A 16,017-nucleotide genomic window follows, 5' to 3' on the forward strand; every position below is an offset into this window, starting at 1 on the left:
ATTTGCCACAAACTACCATAGTAACTTCCTGATTCCTTTCAAAACAGCAGAGCTCAGATTCAAGCCTTGACGTTTTATATGACGTTTTAGACCAGATCAAACACAAAATCATTTAGTCTAACACTGAATTTAACCTTCTGTCTAATATTCAGGCAAGTAAAGACACTTCAAAATTCTATTTTAAAAAATATTTAAGGCAGTGCATAAGATAGGTGAATGGTTATGAGAATTTTTCTTGATGGGTATCAGTATTTACATTTGATTTGGTACCATTCTCTTCATTTTTTAAAAGAAAAACACTGTTTTACACATTGAAATATGTTCATGGCTCAAAGAAAATTGTTACTTCTGGAGTGCTTATTTTCTTGTGTACGTTTTACCAGAGAATGTTCATTTCCTCAGATGTGTCGTCCAGTCAGAAAAAAGAGTGGCTTGTCCTCTTGTGAGTTAGCTGTCTGGAATTCATCTCTTAACCTGAACTGCCACTCATCCTCCAGCTCCAGTCTTACAACAGTCTGCCGAAGGGAACTACGATCTTGACAAATGACACACAATGTGGCACCTAAACAGATGAATTTGAGAGTAATATAGGTGAGCGAATTTTCATATTTAACAATTTTTAAAACTGCTCATTACTCAAGCCTGTGTTTGCAACAAAGGCAGTGGAGATTAATATCTGAATATTTTTTTTAGGTATTACAAAATGTTTGCAAAATCAAATTTCAACATTTTGTACTTTAAATGGAAAATGTAATACTTGCATCCAAGTATGAGCCACATTGAGGAAGTACATTTAGCTACAATAGGCTTTGTTGACAATAATGATTTCTATGAAAATTCTATATGTCTGCATGAGAAAAATGCTCTGTTGTTGTAATCTTTTGTGTTTCACAAAAGCTTTTAGGTTCATCTGGGCCAAAGTAGTTCTGGTGGCTTCTGACTCCTCTGAGCTAAGGAACTATGTCATGTAGGCCTAAGGAAACAATGTCTGATACCAGTATCACAATATGTTTTCCAATGTTTCTATGTTCTAAAGATTTTGGTAGCATTAGACTTAATTATCCTGCTTGATTCAATTAATTATATTAACTGAATAAAAACAGGATAATTAATTCTAGCTTCAAGGCAACTAATTTCAAAGTAATTTAAGGTTTTTTTTTTGTAACTATTTACTGGTGCTGTCAGTTAAGTGCCATGAACAGGAAAGCAAATTATTAGCATTTTTAATGCATTAAAACATAACAACTTTGGCATCTGCAAGTCTTTAAACCTTTTGAACACAACCCAATTCCATACCCATCACCAAACAATACCAGAGCCCAATCCCCTTGGTCCCTCTTCTTCCCTGTCCCACCGCCCCACCAATGTTGAGACTCTGACTCCCAACTTTCAATGATGAGAGGTGTGTTCCTGACTCTCTCTGCCAAACTCCAGGATTGACAATAAGGTTTCTGACTCTTGCTGGCATCCAATCTTACAAATGAGGGGGATACAGGAACAGTGAAGAGGGATGTCTTCCTATCTCCACCCCACCTTCTCCAATACCCATTCTCTCTCCTTCTATCTTCCATTTCAAAACCACCAACTCACTCTCTCTCCATGCCTCCTCCCCTTTCTCTCCCTTCCCACCTACCCTCCATCTCATGTTCTCTCCCTCTCAACCCCTCGATCCACTTCCCCACAGCAGAAACAAACAAAATATTTTGAAAATGGCTTCTGTAGAATATACTGAAAGGTTGCCAAAAGTAGTTGGTAATGAAGGGATAAGACTGAGTAGAGAGGAAAAATATTAGGCAAACTAATAGGATTATAAGCTGATAAATCTCCAGACATGATGGCCTGTATGCTAGAGTTATGGAATTACCAATAGAAATGGTGAGTAGATTGATTGTCATCTTCTAAACTTGCATAGATCCAGGGAAAATGCCAGCTGCTTGGAAAACTGCACATTTAATACTGCTGGTCAAGAAAAGGGTGAGGGGGAGGAAACTATGGGCCAATTAGTCTAACATAAGGTGCAAGGGAAATATTCAAGTCCATTACTAAAAGGAAGTGATAACATGATACTTAAAGCATAAAATGATTGGGCAAAGTGGTGGGGGTGGGGGGGGAGGCTCTTGTCTCTGATGATGGATTCAGCAGACATTCAGAAAATCAGACCCCAATCAAGTAGAATCAATGTAGTGTGGTGAAATGGAAGCTGTGTTTCACAAATCCATTAAGTTTTTGAGGATGTAAAGGTCAAGATGGGAAAGGAGAACTAGTAGATATGTTTGAATTTCTAAATGGCATTCATTGAGGTACTCTGGAAGAGTACCCTAGGAATTAAGAGCTCATGGGTTTAGGAGTAATGTATTAGCATGGATAGAGAATTGTCAAATTATCAGAAAAGTCAGGATAAATGGATCATTTTGGTGACCTAGTGCAGTGCCACAAGGATCAGTTCTGGACCTTAACTATTTCAAATCTATGCATTTGGCTTAGATGAATGGATGAAGCGTACTGTAGCCAGAATTGCTGATGATACAAAGACAGGTGGATTAGCAATGTGAGGAGGACACGGAATGCAAAGGGACATAGGTAGCTTAAATGAGTGGACAAAAATTTGGCATATGGAGACTAATATGGGGAAATGTGAGGATATTCACTTTTGTAGAAAGAACAGAAAAGCAAAATATTAGTTAAAAGGAGAGAAGCAACAGAATGCTGTACAGAGGGATGAGTGGCCTTTTATATTAGACAATGTTAGCATGTAGGTAGAGCATGCAATTAGCAAGGCAGGTGGAATTTTGGTCTTTATTGTGAGAGGCATCATGTGCAAAAGTAGGCAAGTCTGAGAGTGCATGGATTGGAGACTGTGTTTAAAGAAGGGTGATCCCCGAAAGCTGAATTTGCTCATAGTTTTTTTTAAAGAAAAAAATAAAAAGATGCCTTTACCGCACAGCAGTAACTTTAAAAATGATCACCAGAACAGATACCCATTGGGGCAGACGAGTGTAAATGTAGTCTCTGGGTACTGCCACAGTTAGGACCAAATAGTAAACCATGGTAACAGAAGAAAAATCTTTATGCTCTTGGGGAAAAGAGCAGACAGTTAAAGTTCAATACTTGTTCAGGGATTTTAAGCCATTTTGGTTTCAGCCATTTTGAAGCAAGTTTCTGAGCATTTCATGAAGCTATAAAATATAGGGTGATATTTAAAGGAAAACTTTGGTTAAATTGCAGATTCTCCAATCTTAACCGTGGCAGGTTAGGTGAGTGCCAACAATCTACTTTGTTAAGAAAAGTTGCAAGTCCACTACAAGCGCCCTTTTCTCCCACCCAGATGCCAGTTCAACTGAGGAGGCAACAGGCCAAGATAAAACAGGGAGGCTGCATCGGACTCATGAGGAACATGGGGATGGGGGCAGCATCCTGACAGATCTGACTGCTGGACTCTGGGATGTGGTGTAAGGAGACAGGCAGCAGGTAGGGAGATGGGCTATGGGCCGAATCATAAAGCACTTGTCTCTTCTACAGTCAGCCTAAGATTTAAACCTAAGGCACGTAGCATTATTAGAATATATGAATGATCAAACCACCTGGGGAGAAAGCTGGTAGCTGATCCCGTCCCAGCTCCACCTGAACACCCATCATCAGGCTAACTGTCTCTTGTAGTTAAAATTACCTCAGCAAATCCATTTAAGAAGTGATACCACCAGGGAGAAAGCCACACCATCTTTTCAAAATGTGTAAAGCTGAATCAAATCCAATCTTACCTTTCAGAAAATGGAATTTTTTCAAAATACTCGCTGTGACAAATGAGTCACAGAGATACAGGAGGAGCCCACTGAAAGCAAGGTCGGAACAGTTGATGTTTAAAGAATGAGGACGGGAACTCACAAAGCAGACTGTAATCTGAAATGTTAAAAATTGAGATTGCGAATGTCACGACCTTCAAAAATCAATTACGCTTTTAAATTACATAATTTACTTAAATAACAAGCTTACAGCTAGGAACGAATACAATTTTTAACACTGCTGCAGCTGGCAGGATAACCCTGAGACATAAATGATGCTGATGGCCCAATATTGAGCACATTTTCCTGCACGCACCTTGCCATTAAGCCCATTTCTAATTATGTGCTCCTGTGTTAATGGCACAGAACTTCAGGTCAGCCTTTGGAAGAGGGTGCACACAATCACAAAATGAAGGTAGAAAATCTGTGGGAGGTTGGGTGGGGTGAAGTGAGTTCGAGGTGGTCAGAACAAGGAAAGCAAATCGACTGGGTGAACATTCAGGTAAGCAGTTTTAAGCAAGAATCTTTCAGGGCTAGCCTTCCATTATCCCTGATTAGGCCACATGTAAATGGATAAAAAATAGCCTGTAAGATTTTTGACTGATTGTACCCTAGAAGAATTTTCCCTTACTGAGAGGTTTCAGTTTGAGATGTTGTAAATTCTTATTGTTGTAACACTTTGCTCTAAGACCCAGAAGTTGAAACAAAAGTGGCTTCACTCATATCCATACAACATTGAGGTCAGGGAGCAAATGCAAACAGACACAAAATCTGCCCGTGCAGCAAATAAAACAAGGGTTGATAATAACTTCATGGCAAGGATCTCATGATAGGGTGACTTCTCCTAACTACCCCACCCACACCCCACCACTCCCCCCACACCCCACCACTCACCCCCCCCACCCCCCACACCAGGAGTTTTGAGTATGCTGACTTCAACTACACAATTCTTTCTGACATGATATAGAAACATGGAAACCTACAGCACAATACAGGCCCTTCGGCCCACAAAGCTGTGCCGAACATGTCCCTACCTTAGAAATTACTAGGCTTACAATTAGCCCTCTATTTTTCTAAGCTCCATATACCTATCCAAAAGTCTCTTAAAAGACCCTATCGTATCTGCCTCCACCACCGTTGCCGGCAGCCCATTCCACACACTCACCACTCTGTGACTAAAAAACTTACCCCTGACATCTCCTCTGTACCTCCTCCCCAGCATCTTAAACCTGTGTCCTCTTGTGGAAACCATTTCAGCTCTGGGGAAAAAGCCTCTGACTAGCCACACGATTAATGCCTCTTATCATCTTATACACCTCTATCAGGTCACCTCTCATCCTCCGTCACTCCAAGGAGAAAAGGCTGAGTTCACTCAACCTGTTTTCATAAGGCATGCTCCCCAATCCAGGCACCATCCTTGTAAATCTCTTCTGCACCCTTTCTATGGCTTCCGCATGCTTCCTGTAGAGAGGCGACCAGAACTGAGCACAGTACTCCAAGTGGGGTCTGACCAGGGTCCTATATAGCTGCAACATTACCTCTTGGCTCATAATTTCACGCTTGAAGGACAATACACTGTATGCCGCCTTAACCACAGAGTCACCTGTGCAGCTGCTTTGAGCATCCTATGGAATCGACCCCAAGATCCCTCTGATCCCTCCACACTGCCAAGAGTCTTACCATTAATACCATATTCTGCCATCATATTTGACCTACCAAAATGAACCACTTCACACTTACCTGGATTGACACTAGTCAAAAGAAAAGCTAATGAAATAAACTGTGCTCAAAGGATGAGACATTGCAACCAAGAATTATGAAGGGGAAGGAGCTGACTCTAGTGTAATTTCACCATGCAACCTGCCCCCTACAACCAGAGGTCGAAGAATGGGGTTGTCTTGGCTGCTCTTGTACTACTATTCACGGACAAAGTGAGATTTCTTACACTGTGGTAAGGACATAGATTACTCCCAACTGCTGCAAGTACTAACCTTTCCTCGGACTACCTGGCTGCCAGCCTTGAATTTGCATCATTCCCAGTGTCATGTTATCTTCTCCCCAAAACTGACCCCTTCTCTCCTGGTTCAATTTATCAATGTGGCCCATCTGCTCAACAAGAAAACTTAATCTTCTTGTGCTCTACGTATTCCTGCTCCCACCCTCTAATGCCTTCCTCCACCTCAAGTTCCCAGTGACCTCTTGCCAGCCAAAAAAAAGTTCCTCTCTACAGCAGGCTGGAATGTCCTAAAATGAGGCAGAATTAAAATTCCAGGAAGTGACATGCATGAATGATGTTATTACTGGTGATATGGTGCAGGTGTACTAGCTGAAACCTGATCACTGCCTAACGTTAAAGTTTAACTGTTTATACTTATTTCTCTGACCAAAGGGCTTATTTCAACCTGTGATTACTAACATGCGAGAGAGAGAGAATGGATTTTATGATATTAGTGTCATACCTCTTGTCCCAGGTTAAGATAACAATCTACTGACAGCACTGGATGACTGTAGTTCCTCACAGACAATGGAAAAAGATTGTTGCTGGTCTGCTGCAGATATTTTTCAAGTAGTAACTGGGCTGGTGCAGCTAAAAATGTGTGTTTGCTGTCTGGAGCACAGATATACTGAGATGGAGAAATGGACATTGGTACGTTAGGGACCTGTAACACACAAAAATGTAGTCAGTGAGATTATAAAACAACAGCTTTTTTTGAGCTTGAGCTAGATAAGATTAGATATAAAAGGTATGAAGATGTGACAGGCATGTGCCATGAGATACTGAAATACAGAATGGGAAGCAATACTGGTTGTATGTGATGTCTGACAGAGGAGAAGTGGAAATGTGAACACAAACTGGAATAATTATTGCTGTGAGTTATCACAATAAGTCTGCATCTGAAACCTGGACTTTAGTTAAATTTTGACTGAGCCCTATAATCTGGTAATTGTAAAGTTTGTTCAGAGTCTCCTCTTGTGCTTACAGGAACAGTACTAAACTGAAATAGTGCAGTTCTGTGAAGTGTTTTTCAGAACGGAAAGGTATTCATGCATGATGATGCTGGAATCTAGCCACCTGCTGTGATGCAGGGTTAGCTGAATGGCACAAGAACAGTATACCTGGTGCACAGGGTGAACACTGGGCATGGGGGGGTGGGGGGGGGTGGGGGGGGGGGGGGGGGGGGGGGGGGGAGGCAAATTATTGGACATCAGCAGTAAAAGACTCCTGCTTGTTTTAAGTCCAAAATTTGAGAGGAACTTAAAGCAAGAGCATGAACGTGGAGTCGAGCCATCTTTCTGTGTAGAGCAGTACTGAAGCAGACCAATTTGATGTGGAAGGTGATGGCCTCAGGAAAGTTGCCAAGGTACATGTACTTTTATATATTGCTTTATTCTGTCTTATTACAAGATGCAAAAATGGAACTTTAATGGAGGAAAAATAGAGTGTTCTGGCAAGTGGTAGGATACTTTCCAAAGATCCAATTTTTTAACCAGAAAATCATGTATTACCACCATTGCACAACATGTGTGTTCATTATCTGTAACAAGCAACTACCACTGAGTACAATGCTACCACAAGGTATTGTATCAGGCTCTCAGGAAATGCTTGATGACTTAAAGTGAAGTGCATCGCTCTAATTTCTTCTTTCAACCCAGATCCCCTCTGTACCCTTTTCTAAGAGAAGGCTGCAGATAACAGATTGGGGCTCATGTGGATCTTGGATGGGTCAGATTCGTCCAACGCATAATCGTAACCTCATGACAAGAGGCCCTGCGATTCTTAGCAGGGAAGTAACAAAGTGGGAGAACAGTGGTCAAAGGCCTTTATCAAGGTCAGGTTTACAATCTTTGTTTTTTCCTTAGCTTAGCACGCCATCATGGCACACATCTTGCCACATTGTTTTCAAATTACTTCCAACAATCTAAACTTTTATTTTTTGGCTCTTAAAAGTTCCTAATGGGACTGAATAAGATAAAGCATCCAGGCACTATGCACTGTACGTGATCATTCCAGGCCACTCCAACTGGAGCTTCACTTGGCTGAGATACAGAACTTCATAATTACTTTAAAAAAAAATACAGGTGGGGATTTAGTGGGTAAGAGCATTGTGGCAGAGCTATTTGCTAGACTAGTAATCCAGATAGCACGAGTCAACACTGCTACAGAATCAGACAGCAGTGAAGAATATTTCTCTTTGGAGAGGAGGAGGATGAGAAGTGACTTGATAGAGGTGTACAAGATGATGAGGCATAGATTGAGTAGACAGTCAGAGACATTTTCCCAGGGCGACAGTGGCTAACATGAGGGGGCATAACTTTAAGGTGATTGGAAGAAGATACAAGGGGGATGTCAGGGGTAAGTTTTTTTTTTACACAGAGAGTGGTGGGTGCGTGGAATGCACTGCCAGCAGAGGTTGTGGGGGCAGATAGTTTAGGGACATTTAAGAGCATCTTAGATAGACACATGCATGATAGAGAAATTGGGGGGGCTATGTGGGAAGGAAGGGTTAGATAGATCTTAGAGTAGGATAAGATATCAGCACAGCATTGTGGGCCGAAGGGCCTGTACTGTGCTGCTATGTTCTATGTAATATAGTTTCCCAAATGTGTCAGATTATAAATTCAAAATCAGTTTTAAAAAATGGGCATTCTAAAGGAAATGCTGACATGAGTGACTGAAGAAGAAACTGACAGATCGTCATAAAAGTGCAATTGGTTCACACAAACTGCTCAGGGGAGAAAATCTCCCATTCTAGCCAATAATCCCAGCACAGAGGGGTTGACTCTTTAATGGCTTCAGCCAGAGAAATGGCTGTCACCAGAACCACGTAAAAAGAAAATAGGGATAGGCCATAAATACTTGTCTTGTTTGTCTTGACTTGTTATCTTACACCCATTGCCCAAGAACGAGTAAGAAAAGCCGTGCTTCCTCTGCATTCACAACTTTGGGGTATATGATGATGCATGCTAAACCTCTCATTTGCACAGTGCTCTGCTCACTGACAGATCACTGTCTACAATAAGGAAGCAATGCAGCATGAAGGAAATGGCAGGAACCAGTACAGGTAACAGATGTTGCTCTGGGCAAAGATTTATCTGATTCTAGCAGGTGCTCCATTCAAATGATAAAGATGTGCTGCACCTGATTATACTGTGTTATGAACCAGCAACAAAAGAAACACACCGAGTCATGATTCAGTGTTAAAAACTACTTTATTAATAGCTACTTACGATAATAAGAAAAATAAAAGTAAAAATGTTAGAATGTTAGAAGTAATGATGTTAGAATCTTAAACATTAACCCCAAAACTAAAATCGTAGTGTGTGTGTGGCAAATTCCCAAACTCCAAGTCCAGGAATGGTTCTTAAAGTTCAGTTCAGCAAGCCTTAAGACGAAACGTGAGCAAAGGCTTCTTCCACAACCACTGTTGACTGAAGACAAAACGTAGATGTAGAGAGAAAATAGAGAGTAATTACGAAATCCAAATGTTCCACTTTGGAACCCAAACGACACCTCTGTGTTTAACTCAGCAGTGACTACTCCACTGCATCTGCCTCACCCTGAAAGGCTCTCAAATCGTGGCCTTCCACACAAATACTTGTTTCCTTCTACAGGTCAACAACAAAGTGAACTCCACTGCTTTGTTCCGAAGTATCTGCCACCCCGAAAAGTATCCGAGACGTGGCCGTCCACACAAATACCTGTTTCCCTCCACAGGTTAATGACAAAGTGGACTCCACCGGATTACTCCAAAAATCCATACGTGGATTGTAGTGACAGGCACATTTACTGTTTTTCATCCATCAATGGAGACTAGCAGGCTGATGTCTCTCTCTTTCTTCTTCAGACTGACTCCTTCAAAAATGTCATGACGTCCTTTATCTTCTGTTGACATAAGTACGCAACACACACACCCCCTATGCTTATCTTAAAGGGACATTCACCAATAGTAACCTAGTTTGTAACAACTGTAACACTACAGGTGCAGGCATCATATTGATCCCATAGCATGTATTAATTGGCTTGTAAATTAACAAGCTTAAACTACAACCACAGTCTATACAGAAATAAAAAAATTAGACTAGCACAGCAATATTTGAGCCTTGAACTCATTTAAGAGATGAATGTGATTATTTTGTTTGTGATTAATGACTTCAATCTAGCCATCTTCAGAAAATTAGGTAAAGGCACAATGTTTGGGTTGAGCAAAAATGACCTTCCACTGTGTCCAATCCATTCTGAATCTACTCTGAAACTTTCAATCTCAACCACTGGGAATAATAAAACAAAATGTTTAAAATTCACAATACAGTAAAACCTTGGCCAGCCAGCATTTCATTAACCAGCACTTCAGACAAAGTCCAGAGGACCCGTGCCCAATGCAAAGGCAGCACAGAGGAAGCACCCAGGCTGACATTGTTAGCTAGCATATTTATTTATCTGTCACTGTATTTCCATCTTTACTGGATGGGCACAACATTTATCCATTGATTCAATGGAAACAAGAACAACTGCAGTAAAAAGTAAAAGTGATAAATTTCCCTTTAGAATACCTTTGACTTGATGAGAAAGGTCCTGTGTCCGCCAATGGCAATTTGTTTCTTCATAACACTGAAGCGATTAAAACGACAGATGAGAAGACCAGCACTATGGACTCGGAGGTTGAAATCTACATCATCACAGGTAAATCTGAAACAAGGTATAATTTTTCTTGTTTTGCTTAAGCATGACATGATATTTCTTGTGCACAGTAACCAATTAAGTTTGTCATATGACAGACTTAAGCCAAGAAAATATTCAACTGACAAGTGAGATTGTATTGGCTAGCACAGTCATTGCATCAACTAACTCCACTGATGTGTGGCTAACTGTACATTTTCCCCACAGTGTACAGCCCTCCATTCAGTCTCTGTTTGAGGGATAGAGTGGTCTGCCACTTTTTGAAGCTCGTAGACATAAATCAATGTCACAGAATTTACTTGCAGCAGAGCCATTTCTATAACAGCAGCAACAGTCATATGCACAAGATAGCCTTCTGACATCAAACACCATCCAGGATACTCTAATTCTGCTTCCATACCCAATATATGGCTTTTGGAACAAATTGTGAGATTGTTGCCCAGAAATTTATCCCTCACTGCTAGTTCTATTTAGTAGCCCTGGTCATGCTCATCTACCTCTGAAGTTTTCTCCCATGGATTTCAATAGAATGTCTTTTGGAGACAGTAGAATGGGCGAGCAATGCTATATGGCATATTCAGTGCTAACAACAAGGGATGAATTTCTAGGCAGGTGCAAATAAATTTTCTCAAAACCCAAATTATGTTGTTATCATGTTGAAGTCCAAACTTATCGAGAGCAATTCTCTTTACGCTAATGAGGTCAAAATTTGATTATGAAATACAATTTTTGGTGAAGGTTTACATCTCAAAGTAAATAAGAAGCAATATTAGACAACTTACCTGTTCTGATTGTATTGGACATTTTGTGTCAAATCCACATTCAGCATCAAAAAGTCATGCAGATGACATCGAGAGAAGGGCTCTGTGAGGTGTGGACTGCTTACTCTACTGGACCACTTTCGGATCCCACAAAGGGCATAGTGTGGGATCTGAGTAGTTGCCTCAATATGCTGGAGTACATGCTTCAAAGAAACATTTCTCTCTACAAGCTTTTGTTCAGCAGGTACACTGGATGTCAAAAAAGATTAAAAGTTAAAATTAAATTAGTTCATGGTAAGGGTAACTGGTAAGAGCTGACAAAGGCAGGGCAATGTTATACCATGTACATTAAACTATCCTAATTGTTGGAGGAAAAACACTCACTGAAATTAAGTTCTCTGTACATTCAGATGGGTGTATCTATAATTATTTTCTCAAACTGGCAGATGCCTTCATCGTAGTTAATTTAGTAGCTTGAACAACACTTTTCTCTGTTTCAAAAACAACATCAGAAATTCCCATACAAATAACTTTTTGCCAATTCTTGAATATTAACCCCCCCCCTTCACTTAATTTGAAGCTAAATCCACAAGTTTGTGTTTAGCCCGACATTTCAGTGCAGCATTGAGAGCTTGTGCTCTGCCAGAGATGTCACTGTTCAGATGTCAAAGTGCCACCTGCTCTTGCTGTTGCCCTCAGAATCCTGCTGCATGATTCAGTGAAGAAGTCTGCCCTGATGACCTGGGGAAAAATTAATCCCTAAATCTCAGCAAAACCAGGTTATCAGAGCTGTTATTTGAGTGCATTTTGTAGATCTCACCAAGTACAAAATAGTTGCCAAATTTCTGATGTGAAATAAATTATCCATAACAAATTCTGAAATATTCTGTTTGACAGCATTAAAGATGTTACAATAGTGTTCCATATAAATGGAGATCTAAGTGCTCACATTTGGGAATTAAAATATAAGCTGTTACTTTTGGCAAAGTAACAAAGCAAAAAAAACTTATGATATAGTTTTCATTTATTTATCACTTTTACCTAATTGTAACTATCTGTATACACAGACAGGAGAAATCCTTACTTTTAATTATAAAATGATTAACATTCAAACTGCTGTAAATTCTAGGACCAGTTCATTATGAAAATTGAGTTAGGCAAACAACACTGAAATTACTACATAATAGCTATATTCAGAGCAAAAGGTATTAGCTGAAGAAGTTCATTTAAAACTCAAACAGCAGTGAAGTTGACACTTGAAGTGGGAATGCCTTTAATTACCTGGTAGAGTTCTTGGGGATTTCAGTATTAAGACTGTACCACATCACACAAGAGTCATCTGCAATGATAATGAATGGCCACACATCTTGGGGTTTAGTTCCAAGCTCCTCTTGACGATTACGGTTCCAGTTCCAAATTATGGTAGGACAGCTCTTTAATCAAAAAGTGAGCTGCGCCTAGAACATAAATAACAGGAATGTTAATCAGAGGGTTGAATCTGATAAATCTTGCAGTGCAAAGGAAAAAAAATATTTGGGTTCATATCTTGCTCTTCTTTGTAATGTCCCAATCCACACACCACAGGCGTCCTCCTCCTTCTCATGTAGTCCCTTGAGATTGAAGATGACTTATTTCCACTCTGGTTTGTGGGTTCTAAGTTGGATGATAAGGCAATGAAACTATCAAATCTTCCATAGACAGGGTAGATGGTGGCTTGATGGATTGGGGGGGGGGGGGGCACATGGGGTGGGTAGGTACTTTGTCAGGTTGCTACGCACCTTATGCCGGGCCTCTGTGCTTCCAATGTTTGGACTTAAGGTTCTCAATATCATCCCGAAAGCTACTTCTACACTGTGAGTGGGCAATAGCCCATAAGTTCCCTGGAGCTGGTGGGGATGTTTTGTGCGTTCTGCTAAACTGGCTAGAGTAACTCATTTTCTTGGTACAACATAGACCAGATTCAGCTGGGATTGAAAGATATTAGCAATTCAGGTGCCCTTAGAAGTCTTAATCACTTCCTCAGGTGTTGAATTAAGCAAGTTCACTGTCTCTGGATTATAAATTTAGTGCCCCAACCACTGGCACTCTCATCCACTTCTACATAAAACAATTTTATATTTCTGTATAACAAATGGGAACCGATTTTCAATATCTAGCTCAAGATCCTCTTCTGGTTATAGGATTCCCAAACCTCTTCTGATGAATAGAACCTGCACCAATAGAACCTGGTTGGCATGGACTCAGTGGGACGACGGGGCCGTTTCTATGCATTATCTCACTATGACTCCATAAACTCTAAGTAGAAAGCCATTCAGTCCTTTATGTCTGTTCTGTCAGTCAACTCTGTCAAGTCCAATTTCTGGCTTGGCTCCATTGAAGAGATCCATTCTCTACCACATGTACTACTGAGCCCAGATTGGAATTTTTAGTAGTCTCATGAAAACCTGTAATAAAATTTAATGTCCTTCTTAAAAAATGGTACAAAAACTTGTGCATTTTGCATGATCATAAATCAGTTCCATAAAAAGAAGGTATGGTTATGACTGACTTGAAGTTAGTGTTCACAGCACAGCATAGCACGAGAAGACAACATCACAGGATAACCAGTGAAGGAGGGTAATGAAATTTTGGTACAGTTGACCACAGAGCAGGTAGAATTGGGTTATGCTAACCAAGGCAGATCTTACAATGCAAACCCATTTTTTCTTTGCCAAATAAATAAATAAACAAAGGTTGAGGGTATAAAAATATAACCTACAACAGTTTGAAATGGAAATTTTTCTTCTGCCCTGAAACAGATTTAACCTAAGTAAATAGGTTGAACTACGATTTATCAATCTTTATGTATTAGTTACAGTTTGGGTGTGCATGCTCCAAGACAAAGTTTTTTTTTGAGTTTCTGTCCCCACCTATCATGTTTATAAGTCTTATTACCTCCCAGATTTCAATTTGCAAAACATTTTACAAGGAATACAAGAACTGTTTCACTTAGACACAAGTGAAGTTACTGAATTGGGACCATCAGAACTTTTTTAATTAACAAAAACAAAATCCAGGTGTTAATTGCCAATAATTATTAACAAGATTATTTGAGGGGCTCATGTTGGTTTTAGCTGAAAATGTAAAGTAATGAAAAGAGTTTCTTATTAATAGCTCATTATTGTTGAAATTAATTTGAAATCAATTCCGATTGCATGTGATAAATATACTTAGTTTTGACTTTATTTTGGTATACCACTCAATTATAGTAAGACTGTAAATTATTTTACTGGACCCAACTATTAACTTTGGGCAACATCTTAAGACTTACAAACCTACACAAAATACCATGAAAGAACAAAGTACACTACTTAAATCATATAACTGTTATTCAAATAATCATTCCACATTGCTAATGATTGTAATAACAATAGAAACTCATTAAAAATCAGACGTACTAACAGAATAACCACACTCTTAAGGAAGTGTTGCTTTTTTTTCCCCTGGACTATATATATTCTTTTTGAATCCTGGTCCAACTTATTTGACTAACAGCTACAGAAAATCTATTAACACTGCACGAAAAGCTTTGCACCAGATAAAAATCAAAATAAACAAAACTTAATGGAACAAATACACTTGAAAATCAGCAGTTGGAAATGATTGAAAGACCATTCTACAAACAACACAAAATAAATTCACAGGGATTACTTTTAAACATACCAACTCCAGAAGTATTGAAGATGCTGGGTAGGACTAGCATGATGTGGTTTGGCCAATATTTCTTGTAGACTGCCATCTCATATTCCTTGATAACCAGCACATGCAAATGGCTAGCACCGTCCATAGCGTGATACAGATTGAAGAGACCATGTTCATGACGTCCAGTCGTTGGTGTAAAGACGGGACTCTTTATGCAATCTGAATTCTAGGACATAAGAACTGGTAGCATGAGTAAAGCTATACGACCTTTCAAGTCAGATTCTGTGCCTTGTCCACTTTCCTATCTTATTGCCATATCCCTTGTTCCCTTTAGTGTACAAAATCAATTTGATCTCTGCCTTGAAAATACTCAAGGAGTGACAATTTTTGGCCTTTAAGCAAAGAAGCTGGACCTGCCACAGTGATGGCCTAATTTAGATTGCTTTCCACGAAATAATTCTGCACTTCAAATCCAACTTTATCAATCTTCATGCTGTTGATATGTGGAAGAGGATGGAAGGAATCTAGAAAAAGGTAAATGATTTTCTAGAAATATTGAGATTGTGGCATACATCCTGCAGCTTTAAATAGAACATTACAGCACAGTACAGGCCCTTCGGCCCACGATGTTGTGCCGACATTTTATCCTGCTCTAAGATCTATCTAAACCTTCCCTCCCATATAGCCCTTCATTTTTCTATTATTCGTGCCTTTCTAAGAATTTCTTAAACATCCCTAATGCATCTGCCTCCACCACCTTTGCCAGCAGTGCATTCCATGCACCCCACTCTCTGTGGAAAAAAAAACTTACTTCTGACATCCCCCCCAAAACCTTCCTCCAATCACAAAATTATGCCCCCTTGCGTTAGCCAATTTCAGCCTGGGAAAAAGTCTCTGATTGTCCACTCGATCTATGCCTTTTATCATCTTGTACACCTCTATCAAGTCACCTCTCATCCTCCTTCACTCCAAAGAGAAAAGCCATAGCTCACTCAGCCCATCCTCATAAAACATGCTCTCTAATCCAGGCAGCATCCTGGTAAATCTCCTCTGCACCCTCTCCAAAGCTTCCACATCCTTCCTATAATGAGGCGACCAGAACTGAACACAATACTCC

General features: G+C 39.9%; 1 protein-coding gene across 1 annotated transcript in view; it reads right to left on the bottom strand.

Annotated features, from left to right (window-relative positions):
* Positions 1–222: 222 nt before the first annotated feature.
* Positions 223–16,017, bottom strand: part of greb1 (growth regulating estrogen receptor binding 1) — a 212,903-nt gene continuing 197,108 nt past the window's right edge. The window contains 8 exon segments of the mRNA XM_052024566.1: positions 223–562; positions 3,759–3,897; positions 6,239–6,439; positions 10,332–10,467; positions 11,241–11,468; positions 12,501–12,622; positions 12,624–12,676; positions 14,922–15,126. Coding sequence (XP_051880526.1) covers positions 399–562; positions 3,759–3,897; positions 6,239–6,439; positions 10,332–10,467; positions 11,241–11,468; positions 12,501–12,622; positions 12,624–12,676; positions 14,922–15,126 — 1,248 coding nt within the window. The 3' untranslated portion in view covers positions 223–398.

This window comes from Pristis pectinata, chromosome 10 (assembly GCF_009764475.1).
Source record: "Pristis pectinata isolate sPriPec2 chromosome 10, sPriPec2.1.pri, whole genome shotgun sequence".
Classification (NCBI taxonomy): Eukaryota; Metazoa; Chordata; class Chondrichthyes; order Rhinopristiformes; family Pristidae; genus Pristis; species Pristis pectinata.